The 26,007-nt window shown below is 39.1% G+C and overlaps 1 protein-coding gene across 3 annotated transcripts in view; it reads left to right on the forward strand.

Moving 5' to 3' along the window:
- Nucleotides 1-26,007, forward strand: part of CNTN4 (contactin 4) — a 975,711-nt gene that overhangs the window by 802,575 nt on the left and 147,129 nt on the right. For all 3 annotated transcript variants that reach the window (XM_043443117.1, XM_043443116.1, XM_043443118.1), the window contains 2 exons: nucleotides 1,645-1,774; nucleotides 19,881-20,031. In XM_043443117.1, the coding sequence (XP_043299052.1) occupies nucleotides 1,645-1,774; nucleotides 19,881-20,031 (281 nt within the window). The remainder of the gene's footprint in view (nucleotides 1-1,644; nucleotides 1,775-19,880; nucleotides 20,032-26,007) is intronic.

Below are 26,007 nucleotides of genomic sequence, written 5' to 3' on the forward strand. Positions count from 1 at the left end.
AAGATTCCCCTGGAGAAGGAATAGTGTACCCACTGCAGTATTCATGGGCTTCCCTGGTGGCTCAGCTGGTAAAGAATCTGCCTGGAATGCAGGAGACCTGGGTTTGTTCCCTAGGTTGGGAAGATTCCCCTGGAGAAGATTCCCCTAGCAACCCACTCCAGTATTCTTGCCTGGAAAATCCCATGGACAGAGGAGCCTGGAGGATTGCAGTCCACGGGGTCACAAAGAGTTGGACATGACTAAGTAGCTAAGCACACAGCCCAGGAAATGAGGTGGAGGTGGCCACCCAGTCTGTTAAATGGGTGGAAAGACAGACAAAAATAACTCCTTTTCAGAGTACGCCTGCATGCCAATACTCCAAATCATATGCAAAAAAAAAAAAAATTTTTTTTTTAGAAAGGTAACTAACCTGTAGAGCTGTCTAACAAAGAAATCTGAATAAGCTTGTCAAGAAGGCGCAAAGAGATAGGAATCATGCCTATAAAAATAAATGAGGTGGAGGGACCTTCGAATGAGGAACAATTGTGTCCAGTTTAATTTTCCTTATATATTTTCCCACTGAATTCAAATTTTTGCTGAAATATGACATTTTCCCCAGACCCCAATTTGAGAGCCAGTTTCTTGTGCTCTGGTTTCCTCCCCCATCAGCCCCCAGGCGAGAACAACCACTCTGAGCGCTGGCCAGGATATAGCCCTCACAGCCACAGAAACAGGCAGAAATAACAAGCCTAGTCCACACGGTGCTGCCCACACCTCCTCCTGTCACTGCAGGGCTCCTGCTGGTCCCATGACTCTCTCAATTCTAAAGGCCAGCCTCAAATCACTTGAGTGCAGGTGCCCAGGTAACTGGCATTTTCCTTCCTCTATTTAAGGTGAGGAGTCATGGATGCCAGGCAGCTAAATCACAACCCTAGGGCAAACAGAAAATATTTTACTTTTTAAATGGCAGGTCTCTTGGAGAAGAGGAGGTCCTTTAGGGTACTTATAAAAATTGACGCCTCAAGTTATGTAGCCTCAGACTGATGAATGAGGATGGTCTATTGTTCGATACACTCACTTTGCTGTCTTCATATTGGCTACCAGTTGATGGTCCTAAGCTTAGATCATGCCACCAACAGAACATTAAATTATCAATACTTATTCTTTATTCTTAGTAAACTTCAACAACATTAAATATGTGTTTCTGCTTCATCCAAGAAGAGTACAGTCCTTTTAACCCTCAAAGTGTTGCCTGCTCATAATTTGAGTGTTTTAACTACTCTAAACAGTAAATTTCCTTGTATTTCCCACTCCTCACCCCCAGTTAGCACAAAGCCTTGGAGTAAAAAAAAAAAGCATTTTAAATTTAAAGTTCATCTGTTTAGAGGGGATATTAATCTGGGTGGTTTCACTATTAAATCAATGATAACTCAAGAGAGTCCTGTAATTTAAATTCCATTTACCAACTGATGTATGGGTTGTTTCATTTAGCAACTGACCCGCCACAAGTTTAGTTGACAGATAAATAGCTCATGTTATGTAAATTGTTTATATGATGGCAATTTTCCTCCCATTAAGCCTCTTTGATATATAACATGTAGCAAAGATGCCTTAAGGTCTCAGTTGTAGAAGGTCATTGTTTTGTGTTCCTCTTTTCTTTCACAGGATAGAATTCATATCGAGCAAGGAACACTCAACATAACAATAGTGAACCTCTCAGATGCCGGCATGTATCAGTGTGTGTCAGAGAATAAACACGGAGTTATCTTTTCCAGCGCAGAGCTTAGTGTGATAGGTGAGTCTTAAGAAAGAACAAAAAAGTAAAAGCTTTTGAAATCACTAAACTAACATGTGCTTTGCCAAGCATAAATATTCCATCCAAGAAAAAAAGGGTGAAGAAATCTTTAGACTGAAGATATCTCTTGAGAAAGAAGCATTGCATTCTACAAGCAGTAAGAGGAGACCACTTTCTAGATCAGCTTCTTCTGATGCTTGCAATGGGTGATGCAGTTCTCCTGGCATGCATTTTTATTCTCTGTCAACCCCTCTTCTAAACTGCGCAAAGTTTCTGAAATGTGTTGGTGTCTTTTGCTTTCTCTCTGGTTGGGTGTAAACTTGAGCTTGGAAACAGGAAGAGCTGCCTTAGGTGGACAGGTTTGTTTGAATGTCAGGCAGAGTGCATTCTGTTTTTTCACATCTAAATTTTCCAGATGATACACTGTGGACTGCCCCTCCAGCTCCATCTTTCAACACGTGCCCCTTTCCTTCTGTTCTTCAGCAGTGCTGAGCTTTCTGAGCTGCATGTTCACCACCTTCTCTTCCTCCACAGTCCACTGGTCCACACCGTTCCCTCTGCCTCAAATGCTTTTCTGTCCCCTCTTCATTGCATTTACTTCTTCCCAACTCAGAATTGATTACATTCTTTGCAGACAAAGATGGAGAAGCTCTATAGAGTCAGCAAAAATAAGGCCAGGAGCTGACTGTGGCTCAGATCATGAACTCCTTATTGCAAAATTCAGAATTAAACTGAAGAAAGTAGAGAAAACCACTAGGCCATTCAGGTATGACCTAAATCAAATCCCTTACAGTGGAAGTGACAAATAGATCTGATAGAGTACCTGAAGATCTATGAACGGAGATCCGTGACATTGTACAGGAGACAGTGATCAAGACCATCCCCAAGAAAAAGAAATGCAAAGAGGCAAAATAGTTGTCTGAGGGGCCTTCCAAATAGCTGAGAAAATAAGAGAAGCTAAAGGCAAAGGAGAAAAGTAAAGATATACCCATTTGAACGCAGAGTTCCAAAGAATAGCAGGGAGACATAAGAAACCCTTCCTCAGTGATCAGTGCAAAGCAATACAGGAAAACAATAGAATTGGAAAGACTAGAGATCTTGTCAAGAAAATTAGAGATACAGAGGAAACATTTCATGCAAAGATGGGCATAATAAAGGACAGAAATGGTATGGACCTAACAGAAGCAGAAGATATTAAGAAGAGGTGGCAAGAATACACAGAAGAAGTATACAAAAAAGATCTTCATGACCCAGATAACTGATAGTGTGATCACTCACATAGAGCCAGACATCCTAGAATGTGAACTCAAGTGGGCCATAGGAAGCATCATTACAAACAAAGCTAGTGGAGGTGAACGAATTCCAGTTGTGCTATTTCAAATCCTAAAAGATGATGCTATGAAAGTGCTTCACTCAATATGGCAGAAAATTTGGAAAACTTAGAAGTGGCCACAGGGCTGGAAAAGGTTTCATTCCAATTCCAAAGTAAGGCAATGCCAAAGAATTTTCAAACTACCATACAATTGCACTCATCTCACACACTAGTAAAGTGATGCTCAAAATTCTCCAAACCAGGCTTCAACAGTACATGAACTGTTAACCTCCAGATGTTCAAGCCAGATTTAGAAAAGGCAGAAGAACCAAAGATCAAACTGCCAACATCCATTGGATCATTGAAAAACCAAGAGAGTTCCAGAAAAACATCTCCTTTATTGACTACGCCAAAGCTTTTGACTGTGTGAATCACAACAAACTGTGGAAAATTCTTCCACAGATGGGAATACCAGAATACCAGACATGGAACAACTGACTGGTTCCAAATTGGGAAAGGAGTACATCAAGGCTGTATATTGTCACCCTGCTTATTTAACATATGCAGAGTGCATCATGTGAAATGCCAGGCTGGATGAAGCACAAGCTGGAGTCAAGATTGCTGGGAGAAATATCAATAACCTCAGATATGCAGATGACACTACCCCCTTTTGGCAGAAAGTGAAGAACTAAAGAACTTCTTGATGAAAAGTGAAAGAGGAGAGTGAAAAAGTTGGCCTAAAGTTCATCATTCAGAAAACTAAGATCATGGCATCCAGTCCCATCACATCATGGAAAATAGATGGGGAAACAGTGACAGACATTATTTTTGGGGGGCTCCAAAATCACAGTGGTTGACTGCAGTCGTGAAATTAAAAGATGCTTGCTCTTTGGAAGAAAAGTTATGATTAACCTAGACAGCATATTTAAAAGGAGAGACATTACTTTGCCAACAAAGGTCCGTCTAGTCAAAGCTATTGTTTTCCCAGTAATCATGTGTGGCTGTGAGAGTTGGACTTTAAAGAAAGCTGAGTGCTGAAGAATTGATGCTTTTGAACTGTGGTGTTGGAGAGGACTCTTGAGAGTCCCTGGACTGCCAGGAGATCCAACCAGTCCATCCTAAAGGAAATCAGTCCTGAATATTCATTGGAAGGACTGATGCTGAAGCTGAAACTCTTAATACTTTGGCCACTTGATGGGATGAACTAAGTCATTGGAAAAGACCCTGCTGCTGGGACAGGTTTAGAGGCAGGAAGAGAAGGGAATGACAGAGGATGAGATAGCTGGATGGCATCACTGACTTGATGGTCATGAGTTTGAGCAAGCTTCGGGAGTTGGTGATGGACAGGCAAGCCTGGCATACTGCAGTCCATGTGGTCACAAAGAGTCAGACACGACGGAGTGACTGAACTAAACTGAACTGAACTGAGGCTGCCTCTCCCAACTCCATCTTGCCTTCCTCAGGAAGTCATGCCTGGCTCTATGCCCAGGTCAGCTCCTGCTGTTACAATTTTCATCCTGCCTTTTAATGCACCTTGATATCATGCTGCATTTGCACTCTACATTTGCTAATGTGATTTCTCTGTCTTTTTCTCTCACTGCACTTCTAACTTCCCCATGATGTCCATGACCATACTTGATTTCACTCATTTGATCGTCAGGACTTAATGCGATATTGAAGCACGTAGTATGCACTCAATCAATATTGAATGAATGTAAGAATGAATGATTGCACTAAGTGATGAAGGAGTTGGAAGACTGTTTTAAAAAATGAATTAATGAGTGAAGTAAATCTTTGAAAACAGTGGTTAAGTGAATTAACAAAGCTCTAGGCATTAAAAAAAAAAAAACTCCAGACCATCAACTTGGATTTGTGTTATAGAAAAATCTTTACTCTCACTTCAGAATTTATCTTAAACTTCTAAGTAGCAGTTCTTCTTGGGGCATAATAGAAACGTTATAAATAAGAGAAAAGCAACACGCAGCGAGAGCTGATTCCGTAAGTCCTGATAATTTTCCCAGATTCAGAGTCCTGACTTGCCCTTCTGCAGAGCACTTTTTGGTGCCTGGCTTGTGGATCTGAAATGGATTAAGTGGATGCTCCTGAGTTGAATGTTAGTCCACCCATGCAAGGTAAAAAAGAAAGGAGCTGCTTCCGTAACTGTTGTCCTCACCAGCTTCTTTACCTGAACCAACACCCAATCAAGATAAGAATTTTTGAGGATTCATGAGGTTGCAGTCTTTTTCAAAGAGGCCTCAGAGGATTCTGTGCTCTTGGAGTCAACATCAGTGTGGCTACTGTAAGGATGACCCCCGCACACATACCTTCCCCACTATAAATGTTAAGAACGATAATTCCAGCTTCCCAGGACAAGTACAATGGTCCCACCCTGGCCAAGTGGGCTCTGATTGTTGGTAGTTGGAGCTGACTATTGTGGAGCACAGATCGCAAAGGTAGATCACTAGAATGTTATGCAGAAAGAAGTGTATTATTTGTTAAACATAGTGTCAACTGGTTAGAAAACAGCTACAGTGGAGGGTGTGTGCCCTCAGGAATGAACCACATTGTCTTTAGACCCTCCAGGCGAAAGCTGTCCAGTTTAAAAGTCTGGGGATGCCATTATAATTATAAAAGATTTTGTAGGTCCTTTTGTTAAAATAAGAAAATTTGATGGCAACAAATCACAGGAAATCACGGGATGTAATCATGGAGTAAAGAGAGAGGATGACTACAGTCCCAAAAGCAGAGACTGAAGTGAGAAAGGCTATAAAATGATTTTTATCTAGAGCACTTACCCAGAGAGGAGCATAACAGTGTGGTTGCAAAGAGTTGGACACAAATGAGCAACTGAACGGCAACAACAATAAGATGTGTGTGTGTGTGTACATCCATCTCCAGATATCCGTATCTGTAGCCATGTGCACACTGAGTCACTTCAGTTGTGTCCAGCTCTTTGCAATCCTGTGGACTGTAGCCCGCCAGGCTCCCCTGTCCATGGGATTCTCTAGGCAAGAATACTGGAGTGGGTTGCCATGCCTCCTCCAGGAGGTCTTCCTGACCCAGGGATCAGATCTGTGTCTTTTATGTCTCTTGCATCGGCAGGCAGGTTCTTTATCACTAGCACCACCTGGGAAGGCCAATTTATATCTGTATCTATATATCTATCTGATATGCATATCCTAGGATCCTCACCAGATCCTTTCTCTTTCCCCTACCAAGGGTTCAAGGCCTTTGAGGTGATAATCACTGATTCAACGCTTACATTCAGAGGTTTATTTCAAGTCATTTTCAGTTAGAACTAATTCCATTTGAATTCTTGGTCTGAGTCCTTTCTTAATTCCCTTGAGATCAGTAAGCAAGATCAGAAAAGATGAAAACGCCTGAGAAGTTATTTAACCCCCCTCCCTAATCTCAGCTTTATTGAGTGTAAGAACTGTAAGGCATGCCAGTAAATGATTCAGTTCCAAACAAGTGGTACAAATAGTGAGTCTTCCAGAAATTCCGGAAAGAGAGTTTGACCAGAGGACTGAGCTAGTCAGGTGAACCTTGAAAAATAATTTATGTTTATACAGGCAATAGGAAAAAAAAAACCAGGAACAGTGCAGAGTGAAAAGACCTGAAGAAAAGTTATAAAACATAGAAAATCCTGACTGTTTCTCAGAAATTTTAATTCAAATACATAAAGGGTATCAGCGAAGTTTAAACTTGAAAGAGGAAGATGGAAAAATTAATTAAGGGCCAATTTTGGAAGATATTGAACAAGCTTAAAAAAGTTCTCTATTTAATATCCCATTTTTCCTGCCCCAGAAAATCACACTAGTATATTCCAAGTGAATTAAAGGGCAGTTAAGTATTGAATGAGTAAATCCCTAGAGTTCTTAATAAATGAATGAAGGAGAAGACATTTGATTATTTAAGAATAAACATATGTGAATATTGGTTGAGTAAGCTTTAATACAATTGTGTTTCACAAGTCACTTTGTTTCTTGCTGGGTGGTAATAGTTTGACTCTTATGGATCGAATAACAGATTAGTTGTTTCCTGCATTAGACTCTTAGGAAGGTTGAATTGAACCAAGAAACAAAATGAAAACAAGATACTTAAGTATAACGAAGAAAAGAAATGTGCTGGTTGCAGCTATTGATCCATTATCAGCATCCTCCAATGCTAGAGAGGAGATTCCCTTTCATGCTAGGTAACAGCCTTAAGGTCATGAATAAGAGATGGTTAGGAAGCATATGTTTAATAGGCTTTTCCCTTAGTCTTATTTTATGTGTTCTGTCTGGGTATTTAATGTATATGTAACATATCTATATTTAATGGATTGAAACTGCTAAATAATTAACCTAGGTGCTGGGTGATTTACTCACCTTGTGGGCGAATGCCGTAGACTTTTACCTTGAGGTCAGTATATTAGAGTAGCCTTGTGATGAGTACTTTCAAATAGAAATAGTACATCCTTGTTTGTGACTCACCTATTACAGTTAATAGTTTATTACTCCTCAAGGCAGCTGTTTCCAGACTTTTTCTCCTATGTTAGCTTCTGTCATGAATGAGATTCACTTGTGTGATGTACACCCGTGGGCAGACCTGAGCGACCACACAATTCCCTGGGTGATAGAAAGGTGTGCTGGAATTGGAACAGCGAACCAAGTCTTATAATCTTAGGGAAATTTGAATCTTCTACGAAAAAATATAATTTAAAAAGCCAAATTAAGTATTTTATAAAGATAACTTCTCTAATGAAATATTTCTATTCATGTTTAATGTTTGTGTCTACTCAGGTAGATGATCATGTTGGTACTAGGGGATACTGATTGAACTGCCAAACTTGAAATTTTCTGTGCTGCTCCATACAGAATACCAATGTCATCCTGTATATATATATATATATATATATATATATATATATATATATGGTGTCTCAGTGGTAAAGAATCCACCTGCAATGCAAGAGACGTGGGTTCAGTCCCTGGGTTGGGAAGATCCCTGGAGATGGAAATGGCAACCCACCCCAAGATTGTTACCTGGGAAATCCCATGGACAGAGGAGCCTGGTGGGCTACAGTCCATGGGGTTACAAAAGAGTCCAACACGACTAAGTGACTCAACAACAGCAAAGATAGAGTATGCCGAAGACCTCAAAAGCTGAGACAGGTGTTTAGGTACCTGTGAGTCACTGGAGGAGTGTCCTCTGAGCAAAACCCGTAAGAGAGAGCAGGCTAGGGAGGGGGATGGAGGGCAGGGAGCAGGGACATGGTCTCAGGTAAAGTCTAGCCTATATCGCATTCCAGAGGGTGATGTCTGGAGCATAATTGCATCTTAGAGCTATTCCCACCCAGGCAAGGAGGCTGACCTTTTTAAAAATCTCTTCATCAGTTGTTCATTGATCTGCCCCTCAAGTGGTGGTGGTAATGGCAGGGCATATGGAGCAAAACCTCGCAGTGAACTTCCCAGAAAAGGGGACAGCTGCAGCTGGTAAGCAACCAATGCTCACAGCATCTGGGGCCAGAAAAAAGGATCCGTGTGAGGTACCAACAGCATCCTCTACAGAAGACAAGTGATTGTGCTAGAGCAAGATGCTTGGGTACTGTGTCCAGTTGACCTGGATCATAACCAGCAGTGTCACTAGGCTATCTTTTTATTGGGTAGGAATATGGGAGTTATTTGTTCCTTTTTTTCTGCTTTCCTTTGTTGTCTAATGATCTACAATGAATCAAATTATTACCATAATTATTACTATATCTTTTTCATTGGAGTATACTTGCTTTATCATGTTATGTTAGTCTCTGCTCTACAACGCAGTGAATCAGCCATATGTATGCATATATCCTCTCCCACTTGGATCCCCCTCCCATCCATCCCCCATCCCACCTCTCTAGTTTATCACAGAGCATCAAGTTGAGCTCCCTGTGATAAACAGCAGATTCCTACTAGCTGTCTATTTTATACACACTAGAGTATCTTTGATTTTGAAATGGGATGAACTGTCCTTAAGAGCAACTGAGTGTCTTCCCAGTGGTCTTGAATATGACCTGACGTTGCCAGGACAGTATAAGGGATAGAAGTAGCCTTGGCCCAAGGAGTTCCTGTCTGATGGTTCAGGACCATGGGCATTCTCCTGGCCTCTGTGGTGGAGGACATCAGACCCTGGCAGAACACTCCAATGCCATTAAGGAACTGATGGTCGATTAAAGTGAGGTGCAGGCTTGAGGCAGTTATATGGTTAATTTGCCATGTGTCCAAATGATTGGCCTACAAATTAGAAAAACATTAAGGCTAAACTCAAAGTTATTTCACAGGGATTTTCACAAGTGCTCATCTGCAACTAAGTCTGATTTCTCAACTGCCTCATTGAGCCAGATTACAATCAAATGTGCTGAGTGTGAACAGCATCCAATGAGAGGAGGGATGCCTTTCTTATCCAAATATTGTCTGAAAGGAGCTTTACTTAACTCATCAGGAAGAAGGAAAGCAATGCACGTGGATCTCAAACGCAAATTTTATATCTTTAACAAGTTACTAAGCCTTCACTAGTCAATAAAATTAGGGTGTCACTGTCAAAACTAAAAGAGATCACATGTGAAAACTTCCTGCAAATCTGAAGTGTTTGTAGCAATAGAAAGTTTGGGTTTGTTTTGTTTTGTTTCTGTTTTAAACTAGTATCCATACCAAAAGATTATAATACAGACAGCTGCACAATTACCAGTAAACCCTATTTCAGTGATTCTCAAATTTTGCTGCTTGTGAGTCACCAGGGGAAGTCTTTAATGTCCCAGTACCATACAGTCATCCCTCATATGAATCCCAGCCTTGTCTAATTCAAGGAAACTATGAGCCATGCTGTGTCGGACCACCCACATGGACGGGTCATAGTGGAGAGTTCTGACAAAACATGGTGCACTGGAGAAGGGAATGGAAAACCGCTTCGGTATTCTTGCCTTGAGAACCCCATGAACAGTATGAAAAGGCAAAAAGATAGGACACTGAAAGATGAACTCCCCAGGTCAGTAGGTGCCTAATATGCTACTGGAGAAGAGTGGAGAAATAACTGCAGAAAGAATGAAGAGATGGAGCCAAAGTGAAAATAACACCCAGTTGTGGACGTGACTGGTGATGGAAGTACAGCCCGATGCTGTAAAGAACAATATTGCTTTAGGAACCTGGAATGTTAGGTCCATGAATCAAGGTAAATTGGAAGTGGTCAAACAGGAGACGGCAAGAGTAAACATCTACATTTTAGGAATCAGTGAACTAAAATAGACTGGAATGGGTGAATTTAATTCAGATGACCACTATATCTACTACTGTGGGCAAAAAATCCCTTCAAAGAATGGAGTAGCCTTTATAGTTAGTCAACAAAAGAGTCCGAAATGCAGTACTTGGGTACAATATCAAAAACAACAGAATGATCTCTATTCATTTCCAAGGCAAGCCATTCAGTATCACAGTAATCCAAGTCTATGCCATAACCACTAATGCCGAAGAAGCTGAAATTGAACAGTTCTATGAAGACCTACAAGACCTTCTAGAACTAACACCAAAAAATAGATGTCCTTTTCATCATAGGGGACTGGAATGCAAAAGTAGAAAATCAAGAGATACCTGGAGTGACAGGCAAGTTTGGGCTTGGAGTACAGAATGAAGCAGAGCAAAGGCTAACAGAGATTTGCCAAGAGAATGCACTGGTCAGAGCAAACACTCTCTACCAAAACACAGGAGACAACTATATAATAGGTCATCACCAGATGGTCAATACCAAAATTGATTGATTATATTCTTTGCAGTCAAAGATGGAGAAGCTCTATACATTAAGAAAAAACAAGATGAAGAGCTGACAGTGGCTTGGATCATGAGCTCCTTATTGCCAAATTCAGACTTAAATTGAAAAGAGTAGGGGAAAATGACTAGACCATTCAGGTATGACCTAAATCAAATCCCTTGTGGAAGTGAGAAATAGATTCAAGGAATTAGATCTGATAGAGTGCCTGGAGAACTATGGACGGAGGTTTGTGACATTAACAGGAGGTTGTGATCAAGACCATCCCCAAGAAAAAGTAAAGCAAAGAGGCAAAATGGTTGTCTGAGGAGAAGAAGAGAAAAGAGAAACTAAAGGCAAAGAAATAAAGGAAAGACATACCCATCTGAATACAGAGTTCCAAAGAATAGCAAGGAGAGATAAGAAAGCCTTCCTCAGTGATCCATGCAAAGAAATAGAGGAAAACAATAGAATGGGAAAGACTAGAGATCTCGTCACGAAAATTAGAGATACCAAGCAAAAATTATGGTATTGTGCTCATGCAAAGATGGGCACAATAAAGGACAGAAATGGTATGGACCTAACAGAAGCAGAAGATATTAAGAAGAGGTGGCAAGAATACACAGAATAACTGTACAAAAAAGATCATGACACAGATAGCCCTGATTGTGCAATCATTCACCTAGAGCTAGACATCCTGGAATGTGAAGTCAACTGGGCCTCACGAACAAAGCTAATGGAGGTGATGAAATTCCAGTTAAGCTATTTCAAATCCTAAACGATGATACTGTAAAAGTGCTGCACTCAATATGCCAACAGATTTGGAAAACTCGGCAGTGGCCACAGGACTGGAAAAGGTCAGTTTTCATTCCAATCCCAAAGAAAGGCAATGTCAAAGAATGTTCAAACTACTGCACAATTGCACTCATCTCACATGCTAGCAAAGTAATGCTTAAAATTCTCCAAGGGAGACTTCAACAGTACGTGAACCAAGAACTTCCAGAGGTTCAAGCTGGTTTTAGAAAGAACAGAGGAACCAGAGACCAAATTGCCAACATCCACTGGATCACAGAAAAAGCAAGAGAGTTCCAGAACAACATCTATTTCTGCTTTATTGACTATGCCAAAGCCTTTGACTGTGTGGATCACAGCAAACTGTGGAAAATTCTTAAAGAGATGGGAATAACAGACCACCTGACCTGCCTCCTGAGAAATCTGTGTGCAGGTTAAGAAGCAACAGTTAGAACCGGACATGGAACAACAGACTGGTTCCAAATTGGGAAAGCAGTACATCAAGGCTGTGTATTGTCACCCAGCTTATTTAACTTATATACAGAGTACATCATGTGAAATGCTGGGCTGGAAGAAGCACAAGCTGGAATCAAGATTGCCGGGAGAAATATCAATAACCTCAAATACACAGATGGCACTATCCCCTTATGGCAGGAAGTGAAGAACTAAAGATCCTCTTGATGAAAGTGAAAGAGGAGAGTGAGAAAGCTGGCTTAAAATTCAACATTCAAAAAACGAAGATCATGGCATCCAGTCCCATCACTTCATGGCAAATCGGTGGAGAAACAATGGAAACAGTGACAGAATTTATTTTCTTGGGCTACAAAATCACTGAAGATAGTGACTGCAGCCATAAAATTAAGAGATGCTTGCTCCTTGGAAGCAAAGTTATGACCAAACTAGACAGCATATTAAAAAGCAGAGTGATTACTTTGCCAACAAAGTTCTGTCTAGTAAAGTCTATGGGTTTTCCAGTAACCATGTATGGATGTGAGAGCTGGACTATAAAGAGAGCTGAGCACCAAAGAATTGATGCTTTTGATCTGTGATGTTGGAGAAGACTCTTGAGTCCCTTGGACTACAAGGAGATCCAACCAGTCAATCCTAAAGGAAATCACTCCTGAATATTCATTGGAAGGACTGATGCTGAAGCTGAAGCTTCAGTTCTTTGGCCACCTGATCCAAAGAACTGACTCACTGGAGAAGACCCTGTTGCTGGAAAAGATTGAAGGCAGGAGGAGAACAGACAACAGAGGATGAGATGATTGGATGACATCACTGATATGATGGACATGTTTGAGCAAACTCCAGGAGTTGGTGAAGGACAGAGAGGCCTGGTGTGCTACAGTCCATGGGGTCTTAAAGAGTCAGACACAACTGCGTGACTGAACTGAACTGACCTGATACCATCCTCCCTACCAACTAGTCCTTGTAGAGACTCCAGGACCAGTAGAGACTCTAGGACTGTTTATACCTTAGTCACCCAGGAATGATTCCAATGGGTAGAAGTTCTATTGCTCTAATTGATCAGATCAGAAAGTAATTAGGCTTTTCTATGGTATTGATTCTCAGACTCTACCATGCATCAGAATCGTTTGGAAGACTCGTTAAAACACACAAAGCTGAGCCCTGCCTCCAGAGTTCCTGACATATTAGTTCTCGAGCGGGGCCTGAGGGTTTGCACTTCAAACAAGTTGCCAGGTGACGCTGCTGCTGGTTCAACCCTACACTTGGAAAATCGGAAATTGGCAAGCTCGAAACCCAAGTTCTTTGGTGTTTTGTTTTGCTTGGAGAGTCATTTGTTAACTATCTACCATCACACCGATTCACGTGGTAAAAGAGTGCAGCCAGCACTCTGCACCCGCCAGTTATGGAGGGCTGGCTGTATTCATTGCAGCCTGCTATTTAAATGAGGGACTTAAGCATCCATGGATTTTTATACCTGGAACCAGTCTCTTCATGGATATTGGATTTTAAGGGACAAGTGTACAGATAGCTTGAATTGTTTCTTGGATAATCCTGCTTCATTTGACTGAGGTCCAACTCCAGAGAGGATGGAGTGTCCTGTACATACGCCATGAAGTTCAAGAAGTCATTGATATCCAGGCAAAGCATCATGAGAAAGGTATTTCCTGTCTTGAACTGAATTCCTTAGTTCTCCTACAACATACATTAATTCAACATATATCAATTAAACATATACTTTGTGCAAGGACTGTGCTAGGTCCAAGATCCCTGATTCATAGTCTTTGCCTTCAAAGAACTGATGACCTAATAATTACTACTAATGGGTGTTACCATTTTGTAACCACTGGTATTCCAGAATTCTCACAGTTTAATGACTCTTCTGTCAGTTAAGCAACTATTTTGATCTCATAACAAAGTTGCTCAATCAAATATAGCATTATACCATCACATACTACTTTCACAAATTTGTGTGAGTGTTCCGGACATTATGCCAAATAAAATGAAACATCACTAACTTGGACTAATGTAGGAAGTTCAAAGTGTTTACAGTTACAGATGCTTGCCATCTTATCTTCATACAGATAGAGCTGCTCAAAGAAGGTTAACAAAGGTTTAGCAGTTGAAGCTTTTAAAACATATAAGAATGATTTTCAATCAACATGTTAATTGTTGTGTAAGAAATGATGTTCTAAAATGGCTTTAGAATATCTTTCCTTGAATAAGAAAGAGTCTACCCTTGTTTACCGAATGAGAGCTTGGCTTTCAAACCTTCATAAAAAGAAAAAAGGGTTTTTAAAATTTTGTATTGGAGTATAGGTGATTAACAATATTGTGTTAGTTTCAAGTGTACCGCAAAGTGGTTCAGTTATACATGTGTCTGTTCTTTTTCAAATATTTTCCCATTTAGGCTGTTATATAACATTGAACAGAGTTCCTGTACTGTACTGTAAGTCCTTGTTTATTGTCCATTGTTAATACAGCAGTGTGTACATGTCAATCCCCACACTAAAAAAAAGAAAAACTATCACTTGTTGGCAGTGATGCTGTTGAAAGATCTTGAAATGGTTTCTGTGCTTTAGAAGTATTCATCAGTTATCATAGTGCCTGAAATGTCAACAGTGGAGATGAATTTCTCTTGCACACCTGCATGGTTGAGATATAACTACTCAGCAATAGAAAGGAATCACTGTTAATACATTCAGCATCCTGGGTGGATCTCAAGAGCATTATGCCAGCTGAAAAAAGAAATCTCTGAAAAAAAGCATAATGTATGATTTTATGGATACAAATGTATGATTTTTTTTATATTCTCAAAATGACGAAACTGTAGAGTTGGAATACAGGTTGGTGGATTCTAGGCAAAGGGAATACAGAAGGGGGTTGAATGCATCTCTAAAACGGTAGCATGAGAGAGATCTTTGTAGTGATGGAAGAGTTCTGTATCTTTATTTCAGTGGTAGTTACAAGTCAAAGTACTTGATAAAGTAAGACAGAACTCTACACACCATATCCATGATTAGGTTCCTTGCAATGTTGTACTGGGGTCACAAATATTGTATATTAACGCATATATATGGAATCTGGGAAAACAGTACTGATGAACCTATTTGCTGGGCAGGAATAGAGTCATAGACATAGAGAACAGATTGTAGACACAGTGGGGAAAGGAGGGAGTGGGACCAATTGGGAGAGTAGCCGTGAAACATACACGTTACCGCATGTAAAATAGATAGCTACTGGGAAGTTGCTATATAGCACAGGGATCTCAGCTCAGTGCTCTGCGATGACCTAGAGAGATGGGATGGAATTGGGGGGAAGTTCAAAAAGGAGTGGACATACATATAGTTATGGCTGATTCACGTTGTATGGCAGAAACCAACACGACATTGTAAAGCAATTATCCTCCAATTACTTTAAAAAAAAAATGTAACCATTGGGGAAACTGAGTGAAGGGTACACTGGACCTCTCTGAATTATCTTTGCAACTTCTTGTGAATCTGTAATTATTTCAAAATAAAAAGGGTTTTTTGTTTTCAAACAAAAGTGTATTTCTTTTCAGCTTAAAATTCTCTAAAAGGTCTGGGTAGCTCATTTGAATCTGCCTGCAATGTGGGAGACCCAAGTTTGATCCTTCGGTGGGGAAGATCCCCTGGAGAAGGGTATGGCAACCCACTCCAGTATTGCTGCCTGGAGAATCCCATGGACAGAGGAGCCTGGTCCATGGGTCACAAGGAGTTGGGCACAACTGAGCAACTGACACGCACACACAAAATGAAAATAGTGGAAGTAGCCGAGGAGAGGAATAGGTATAAAGGATTTACTCTGGAAAAATATTGAAGTGCTTCTGTACAATACAGGTATTTTATTTAATCTTAAATCTTGTGACTGTAAATATTATTAGTTTGGTTTGATAATAGCTTTCCCCAAAGAGCAAAAGCCTGTAAACAAGAGCCACCACGATAGGAGGAGCCTGGGGGGAACAGGACATTCAGCAAATTAGACCAAAGCCAGCAGGGGCATCCATTAGAGTCTTAGAAGGAGCACGTCATGGTAATCCTAGAATAGGAAACTCTGACTTCAGAGTTTGTTGAGTGTCTCCTTTTGAATGTCATCCCCAATCAGAGAGACTGATTTTGCATCAGCCATTCTGAAGTGATGGACCTAGAAAGAAGACTATCTCCACTGTAGCCAGTCTTCTAGCTATCTACCCAGCAAGGCAGGCAAAGTTTGGGGTTTTAATATCTGATACCAGCATCATCTCCTCAGGGGTGGCCATACTTGAGTGAATGCATTTTCGAGCTTTATTTTCTACGGGATGATGAGGTCATAGTTAAAGACAATAGAAAAAGGTTAAAATAATATGAAATTCTGAACTTCTGAAAGGGCCAGCCTTAATAGTCCCTGTCAACTGGCAGTGATCCCAGTGGTGTTTCTGCAGATTTATAGACCAGGCACACGTAATTATCCTTTCCTTTAATAACAGAGTAAAACATCACACCCATCTGTTTCCCAGGTGGGACTGCTACTGCACATTCCGTTAAACAGTTATCATTCTCACCAACTCCTAGGGCACAACTTCAGTTTTCAAGGGTTCTGTTGGCCACTTAAAATACCCTTGACATGTGACCAAGAGCCATTTAATTAAGTGAAAGCAAACAGTGGAGAATTACACAGAAGGTTTCTCTCAGCCGGATGCTTCTCCTAGGTAATGTAATATTAATATGTTAAAGATCATTGATAAATAATAAAAAGTCACACTGCCCACAGGGATGAGGTCCTGAAGTGTGACTTATTCCAACACTGGGAGTGCAGTGCCCCCTAGTAGTTCCTGTAAGAAACGTTGTCCTCAAAGTGCATTAGATTTAGCAAATGAGGAGCTCCCACAATTGGCACTACTCTCAAGCTCAAGTGGGTAATTTGACAATTGCTTTTATCTTTTCTGAACCATTAGGAACCCACTGAAGTTTCACGTTGAATGTGCACTAATTTTTTCCAGTGCCAACAAAGGTTGGATTCTAACAATGCCCTAATGGGACCTTATCAATAACTCTTAAACATCTGATTCTCTGTGAATATCAAAATTTAACAGTCTCCTTTTGCTTTGCCTTCAAGCCTCTCCTGAGCTGACGGTTGAGATTTAGAATAAATATAGGGGACAGACACAGAAAGCATCACCCCACAAGCTTCAGGGCATCTCAGGGGTGAAAGATGGCCACAAAACAGCAGAGTGTTAAATCCGTTGATGGGTCAAGTATTCAAAAACAGACGAAGGTCTGGCAATTTTGCCTGTGAAAACACTGCAGCTTATAGTGGCAACTGATAGATTTGTAGAGTTAGATATAACTAGAAGTAAATTTAAGCAAGTTGAATAAGCAAGGAGAACAGATATAAATTTATATTTCCTTTTTTTTTTTTTTTGTTAGTGAAAGCCATTCAAAGGCAGTCTTATCTCTAGGATATCCAAAAGATAATAGGCACATACATAGTATAGCACAAATGCTTTTGAAAGTGGAATGTGCATTTTCTGCCTTCTGTGTGGCCGATATCATGCTATTTCAAAGCCCGTAAAAGCAATATATAGTTTTTTGACAAATACACCCATGTGTTGTGCATGGTTTGATTTATGTAAACTCATTTCAAATGCAGTTGCAGAATTCCTCCTGAACAGATGAAAAATGTCTGCCTAAAGTGATAAAAATATGTGTGTGTAGAAAGATATAGTTTTAAGAAGGAATTTTTATATGTTAACAGATTTGTAACTCTATTTCACACAATACCCTTTAAAAAAAAGCTTCTAGAGACTTGTTTTTTTTTTCCACATTACTGTGTCAGTTCAGGTGTTTCCATAAGATGGAAGTGAGTCTATTCTGCTATAAGAACCTTTGTGTGTTGAAAATTAGCATGTGTGGGAGTGGTGAATGGAGAAATGAGATCAATGTAACAGATGCTTGCTTTGTCCATGCATTTCACTAGTTCCAGCAACCAAGAACAAAGCCCACTAACTCAGATCAACGCAAGGCTAGTCAAGGCAGATAGCATAGTGACTGTGTCTCATTTAGCCCATATTCTTCCTCTTGACTCAGTTTTGGCCATGTTTCAACATGACTGTGTTTAAGAGTGTGGCTCTCCTGAGCCTTTCTGCACTTTGTACTTGTTTTATAGATTACCATTCTCAGCTCTTCTCTTTCCCGGCTTCCTTGTTTCACCAAACTGTCTTCATATATACACACACACTGAAGTCCTGTTTTGTTTTGTTTTTGTAGTGTTTATCCATTAGGAATTTAAGCTATCTTTTTAATCATGCTGATATATTTACTAGAATGATTATTGTTTTTGTTAGTATTCATGTTACATAAATATCGAGTAGATATGTCCTGACCTTATATTTCTCAGAACCCTATAATTTTCATTATGTAATTTTGAAGATCATACAGGGAATGCATTTATCTCATTATAAGCACAAGCATTTGTACTTGCAGTCTCTTTATTAATTGCATTTATCATTATGGAATTACTCTTTAAATTATAGACTTCCCTCATGAATCCAAGGCATACCGACTGAGGTAGCAGTTGCCTACTAGATTCATTTATTTAATTTAACCTTCACTGAGTAAAGCCAACCCCGTGTGTACATTACAACACCCCATTAAAAAGTAACCTTCCCATCTTTCTTTCTATACACTGAAAATATTTTCATAACAGAAGCACTTAATGAAGGTTTAACTTGCTTCTGTTGAAACCTTTTATTTTTTAATCACTAACATATGGTTTGTGTACATTTAAAAAAGGATCCCCATCCTCCCCACCCACATACATACATACTCATTCCCTGTACTCTTCTAAGTAATTTGTGGCTAGTATTTGTGTTTAAATTTCACATTCAACATAGTATGAAATTGTAAATTCCATCAGGTCAAGCTACAGTGAGTCAGGGACTTTTAATATGATAACAGCTTACAACAGACCCTAAAACATTAGTGTAATTAATGCAGAAGGAAATGGAAAATTTTCAGAAAGGCTTCTTTCATATTTTTTTTAAGGATACAGAGGAATATCTTTTGTTTTAAGAAAGAAATTATTTAATGTTATTTCCATGTAACTACATATTTGGTGTCAACTTGAATGATTTTCTTAGAATATTGGTAGCAAGCATGGAATAGAGTTTTCTAAGAGCAAGTCACAATTTATCCTGCAAGACCCATGCATTGCATTAGGCAGTGATAGTGGAAAGCTGATCTAAGTCATTATTTTTAAGGAGGCGCTCACAGAGGGTGATGCTGTAGACATTTCAGCACATCCTCTTAGGGAGACCTGCTCAGAGTGCTATGAGAGAGAACAAAAGCAGCAACTGTCAAGGAAGGGGTGCTTTCACCTACACAATCAGAAAAGTGCCTTATGGGCTTTTTTTTCGTCTTTCCCTTTTGCTTCTGTAAAACTTAAACAATTTTCTTCATCTGAACATAGAGTAGTTTTCATAAAGAATCCCTCACTATGTATAGTGTTGGAATAGCGTATATTTTGATCTTCCTGTTGGAGTTTTCCAAATTCATCAAGCTGTACACTTTCAATGGGTACATTTTACTGTATACAAACTATAGCTCAACTTTTCATAAATCCATCAAAACTTCCAGTGTTACTCCTGTACTTCAGAGAAAAAAAAAATGCAGCTTCTTCTCTTTAATATAATAAGTGCATTGCAGAAAGAAAAACTATAACGAATGATCAAGTGGATTTTTTCTCCCATAATAATTATTTCATTTCTGTATTCTCTTCCAGCTGTAGGTCCAGATTTTTCAAGAACCCTCTTAAAAAGGGTAACTCTTGTCAAAGTGGGAGGTGAAGTTGTCATTGAGTGTAAGCCAAAGGCTTCTCCGAAACCGATCTACACCTGGAAGAAAGGAAGGGATGTATTAAAAGAAAATGAAAGGTATTATCTTGAAATATTTTAAGTATGTGGTTAACCCATAATAATTTATAGGTCTGTTGTTAATAGTCCTAGAGGGAAGAATTTATGATCAGCTCTTCATGAACTAAATGTTAATCAAAGATCTGAAGCTTTGGAAAAGAGTGGTAAATGAGCAGGTCTTCATAATCCTTCTTGATATTAAGATTCTAGAAAGCCTTTCTTGCACAGGTAGATCACATGATCCCTGTTGAAGGGTGTTGGAGCTGCCCAAAGATGTGCAACTGGAAGTATCTTTTTTAATTTTAGCTTAAAATTTTTTTGTAGGCTTGCCCATCTTTCTCCATTCTATTAATACCTCCTTTTTTTCCCCATAAACAAGTAATTCCAGTTCTTTTTTGCTATGGCAACCCGTCAAATATTTGGCAGTGTCTAATATGTCTCTTGTTAATCTCTCCCTTTTTTTCAAACTGTCTCTAATTCCAGAACTCATTTTCAAATAACATGGCTTTTATTATTTTAATCATGTCTTTTTAAGAACTCTATTTCAAACTTATTTTTGAAAAGTTTTTTTTTTGCTTTCTGATATCTAAACTCTTCAAATGTGTGTTTCTTATTATACATGAATTATGTTTATAATGCATGTTCTTTTATGCAGTGTAATTATATGGGTTGTTTGGGGGTTTAGGTCATATTGTGACAAATGGCAGGTATCTCTTAAGACCTTTTCTTGGCTGTCACCGCTATAAAATATCTCCCACCCCTTTCTGTAATCTACTCAGATGTGTTGGAAAATGGTGATTGTGCATGAATCTGTCATGCATAAGATAACATTTACCAGCTGTATACATAATGATTTTAATTGATGCTAAAGGTCAAGTACTCCACGATGTCATGGGAAAGCCTATAAAAATGTGTGCGTATCGCCTTTAACACCCGTACAACTTTGGATTTACATATGCAAAGTAGATCATCACACTGATGATGTTGTCCTTATTAATGATTTTTGCAAACAAACCTGATATGGTTTATAGAGGGTGTATTCATACATAGTAAATGCATAATATGCGTCTCTTTCTGATTTCTGTTATATCAAGAAAGTGGTATAGTTTACTGATTACTGTCCTGACATTCAAATCTGGAGCCAAAGTTGGAACTTGAGAGCACAGCTTCTTATTTTGTGTACCACATACATTATTAGATTAAGGCTACATTTTAAAAGTTTTAATATAACATTGCTATGAAGAAAAATATTTTTAAATAATATGAAAAATAGATATATGAATGAGTGAGGTTCGAGTAACATGGAAGATCAATCCAGGAGAGGCTAATAAAATTTGCTGCTATCACAAGCAACCTACAGTGTCTTAAAACAAAAGGACATTTTTCATCCACACTGCATGCCCACCAGAGGTCTGCTGGGGGCTTTGCTGCTCTCTGAAGCCTAAGCTGGTAGAATAGCACTCTCTGGAACATTTAAATTGCAGAAGGAAAAGAGGGTGCTAAACTTGTGAAGTGAAGCACTTCTTTTTTGCTCATGTTTTGGTGGCCAAAAGAAGTCACATGGCTCTTCCCAAATTCAGCCCAACAGAGAAATTCAGTCTTTCTGTGTGCCTAGAAGAAAAAGGACAGCCTAACTTTTTGAACAGTATTAATGACTACTCAACATGACTATAATTTAATCATTGCTATAGGTTGTTTAAATTAACTTTGGGAAAATGATATACCAAGAATTACTTTTAATAAGTAAATTTTACTTCTACTATTTGACTTACCACAAAGCTTATCTCTCCCCAATTTTTTAAATTTTTCTTCTGACTTGATTGATAGGGTTCAGATATAGCCTCAACATTGCTATCGCACTAAGGGTATCTTTAAAGCAAGGAAACTCCCCATCATTACTCAGGTCCTGGTCTTTATCACCTCCACCTCCACCATCACCAGGCATGACCCAGACTGTCAGTGTTAGCACTTTTTATCCCCGTAGATGCTGTGTCCTCACTGTTCTCTTTCTCAGTTCTACCTCACTCACAGTGTGTTAAACAGATAGATTGATTTTCATCATGAAAATGAATTTAAAAGCTGATCAGGTATAATATATATATATATATATATATATATATATTTTTTTTTTTTTTAACAAAGCATGTATTTGTTTTTTACTTAACTAATTTATTTGCTGCGCCCAGTCTTAGTTGGAGCACACGGGATCTTCAATCTTTGTTGCCGCATGCAGGATCTTTCAGTTGAAGCATACAAATTCTTAGTTGTGGCAAGTGGGATCTGTTTCCCTGACCAGGGATTGAACCCAGGCCCCCTGCATTGGGAGCTTGGAGTTTTAGCCACTGGGCCACCAGGGAAATCCTTGGCTAGGTATAATTTAAAGGTGAATATAGGCACTTAAGTGTGTGTCCCATCCATGGGAGACACTTTCCACTCAATTCTAGCATATTATTGCCATCAAATGGAAATACAGGTCCAGTGCCTCCCCACCTTCTCATTTTTCAAGGGAAACTAGAAATATGGAATTTAAGTTGAGCTATCTTAAGTTTTAAATGTCACTAATTTTTTTTAAAAAGTTTTAATGTTAGAACAGTATGGGCAAAACATCCATGGACCAAGTTTACTCCATGGCCTACTGGAGTATGAGAAAGATAAACTCAACTGGACTTCCTGTAATTTCTGAAAAGGATAAAAAATAAGGAAGCTATTACTGATATTTCCTTGTTGACAAAGAAGAAATTCTGCCATTTTCCTCTATGTCTTTTTGATAAAAGAGAAACATAAGTAAGTGAATAAATGAACAAAAGTGATCATATATAGGATTCATAAGTGAAAAGTTTAGAATTCCTATTTTAGAAAAGGATTGACATTACTAGAACAACACAAAAGGAAAAATTTTTGTTGAGTATATACAGTGTTGAGTAATAATTTCCAATATACGGACTTGTAATTCTCTTTTGAGATGTGGAATCCTAAGAATCAAAAGGCAAGCTGTTAACATTTGGATGATTTTTTTAAAAAATTTTATTGAAGTATTGGTGGTTTACAATATAACGTAACATGCTTGGTCACTCAGTCATACCCAACTCTTTGAGACCCCATGGGCTGTAGCCCGCCAAGCTCCTCTGTCTATGGGATTATCCAGGCAAGAATGTTGAACGGAGTAGCCTTTCCCTTGTCTTACAATGTTGCATTTATTTATTCTCTATAGCAAAGTGATTTAGTTATACATACTCGTTTTCATATTCTTTTCCATTACGGCTTATCACAGGATATTATGGTTTATCACAGAATATAATTCCCTGTGCTATGCAGTAGGACCTTGTGTTTTATCTATCCTATATATAATAGTTTATCTCTGCTAATCCCAAACCCCCATTCCTTCCGTTGGCTGCCCACTCTCCCCCTTAGCAACTATAAGTGTGTTCTCTGTGAGTCTGTTTTTATTTCACAGATATGTTGAGGCATCAGATTTTAGATTCTACATATAAGTGATACCATGTTGTATCTGTCTTTCTCTTTCTGACTTACTTCACTTAGTATGATCATCTCTAGGTTCATCCATGTTGCTGCAAATGGCATTGTTTCATTCTTTTGGATGGTTGAGTAATATTCCATTGTGTGTATGTGTGTGTGTGTGCGTGCCACATGTTTGTTTTTGTTTTTTTTTTTAATATTTTATTTATTTATTTGGCCGAGCTGGATCTTAGTTGTGGCATGTGGGATCTTCGATCTTCTTGTGGTGGTGTGCACATTTTTTTTAGTTGCGGCATACTAACTCTTAGTTGCAGCATATGTGATCTAGTTAGCTGGCCAGGGATTGAATCCAGGCTCCCTGCATCAGGAATGTAAAGACTTAGCCACCAGACCACCAGGGAAGTTCCCATATCATGTCTTCTTTTTCCATTCTTCTGTCAGTGAACACAGGTTGTTTCCATTTCCTGGTTGTTGTAAGTAGTGCTACTAGTGAACATAGGGGTGCATGTATCTTTTTGAATTACAGTTTTGTCTGGGTATATGCCCAAGGGTTGAATTGCTGGAATATACCAAAGTCTATTTTTAGTTTTTTTTTGAGGACCCTCCATACCGTTTTCTATAGTGGCTGCCCCAATTTATATTCTCACCAACAGTGTAGGAGGGCTGCCTTTTCTCCACACCCTCTCCAAAATTTGTTATCTGTAGACTTTTGAATGATGGCCTTTAACATTTGAATAAAAGATAATTAATCTCAATTACAGAGTATTGCTATAAACCAAGTTTCAGTGGAACAGAATTTATGATCAAGCACCACTTTTTATTAATGTTCTCCCTAGAGCTTATGGTTTGACTTAGCCAAACACTGCTTAAGTGATTTTTTATTTCAAATTTAGCTAATCAGCTGCCTGCAAATGAGATTACAGTAAAAGTATAAGAAGCAACATTTTTAAATGTTTACATTTTGATCTTATTCACATTGTGGTGTTATAGCTACCTCAATGGGTATGAATTCAGAAATACTAGTTTAATGTTAACATGTGAACAATTTTTAAAATACTTTTGTATGTGCTTATTTTGGTTTTTAAAGGCTTTAGGAATTTAAATCATATTTACACTGACCTTATATATATATATATATATTAAACCAGTCATCTAAATGAAAGATTTAATCTTCAATTTTTATAACTTCACTATTGTGTAGGCAGCATATCCATAAGCATGAATTTTTCTTTTTTGTTTTCTTGTATATTTATCCAGCTATCAGAGTACAGGCAATATCAGGCCTTTAAAACAGAGATGGTTTGTCACAAAGACCCAAGTACTTCAGTTCTCAGGCGAGGCCTCTACTCATCACCAAAGCAGTGGAATTATTTGGATTCATTGAGCAATTAAGCCATGTAACTGAAAAAGGTATAATTTTGTTTACTGTTAGTTTCTGGACAGAAGGCATTTGAGGCAGATGAGATTGATCTATTACAAACAAAAACATCAGAATTTAGAATGAGAGAATCATTAACAAAAACCTAGGCACCTAGAATCATAAGGAGACATGAAACCAACTCACATGGACTCGTTTGGTTACAAGTGACAGAAACCCAACTCAGAACCGGCTTCAGTACCAAAAGCAGTGTATTGGCTCTGCTCCTGAGAACACCAGGGCCAGGCTGTGACTTGAGGTGTGCCTGGGTTCAGGAGCTGACACAGTGATGCCGGGACTGGCTGGCTTCCTCTCTCACTGGTGTCTTCCTCTGGTTTGGCTCCATTTTCTGATAGGCTCTCCTCTCCTGTTGGCAGGATGGCTGCTGGTAGCACCATGCTTTCCCTCTTTTCTAACTTCTCACAGCTGCAGAATAGATGCTTATGGCATGGGATAAACCTGCCTTGGTCAATGATTTTCCCTGAACCAGTAACATTCAAGGGGATGTGATGCACTGATCAGAAGGACATGGTCATATGCCATCCTAAGAGGCACTTGAGAAAGCTCCACCTAAGACCTTGAGGACTGAGAATGTGACAGGGGTTTCCTCAAAGAAACATAGGATCCTACAACCAGAAGAAGAGTAAGTGGACAGGCAACAGTGTCCTAGATAGGCAACAGTGTCCAATTCCTACCCTATTCATGGAACTCAGCTTCCATTCCCAGATAGGGAACCCCACAATGGGTGGACCTTCCCCATCCCTGGTTATGTCTAACATGAGGACCTGACTAATTTTTAGAGTATTTCCTCATAACCAATATCCTTGTAATTTCCACTCATTGTTTCTTGCTTTGCTTTCTGAAGTTATATTAAGAAAAAATCTAATTCTCTTCCACCATGCCTCTTCCCTTTATATACCGATATGCTATTCTCAAGTCGCCTTTCAATTATTTTCGAAGTCCAAATCCTGATGTTCTTCATGTCATGTTATTTGACATCCTCTTACTGTCCTAAACGTTTCTTTCAATGTCTTTCTGAAAGCCAGAATTAAATCTGCCATTCAGAATTAAAACAGTATTAATAAGGGAATAAGTATCTTGAA

Source organism: Cervus canadensis, chromosome 22 (genome assembly GCF_019320065.1).
Source record: "Cervus canadensis isolate Bull #8, Minnesota chromosome 22, ASM1932006v1, whole genome shotgun sequence".
Lineage (NCBI taxonomy): Eukaryota > Metazoa > Chordata > Mammalia > Artiodactyla > Cervidae > Cervus > Cervus canadensis.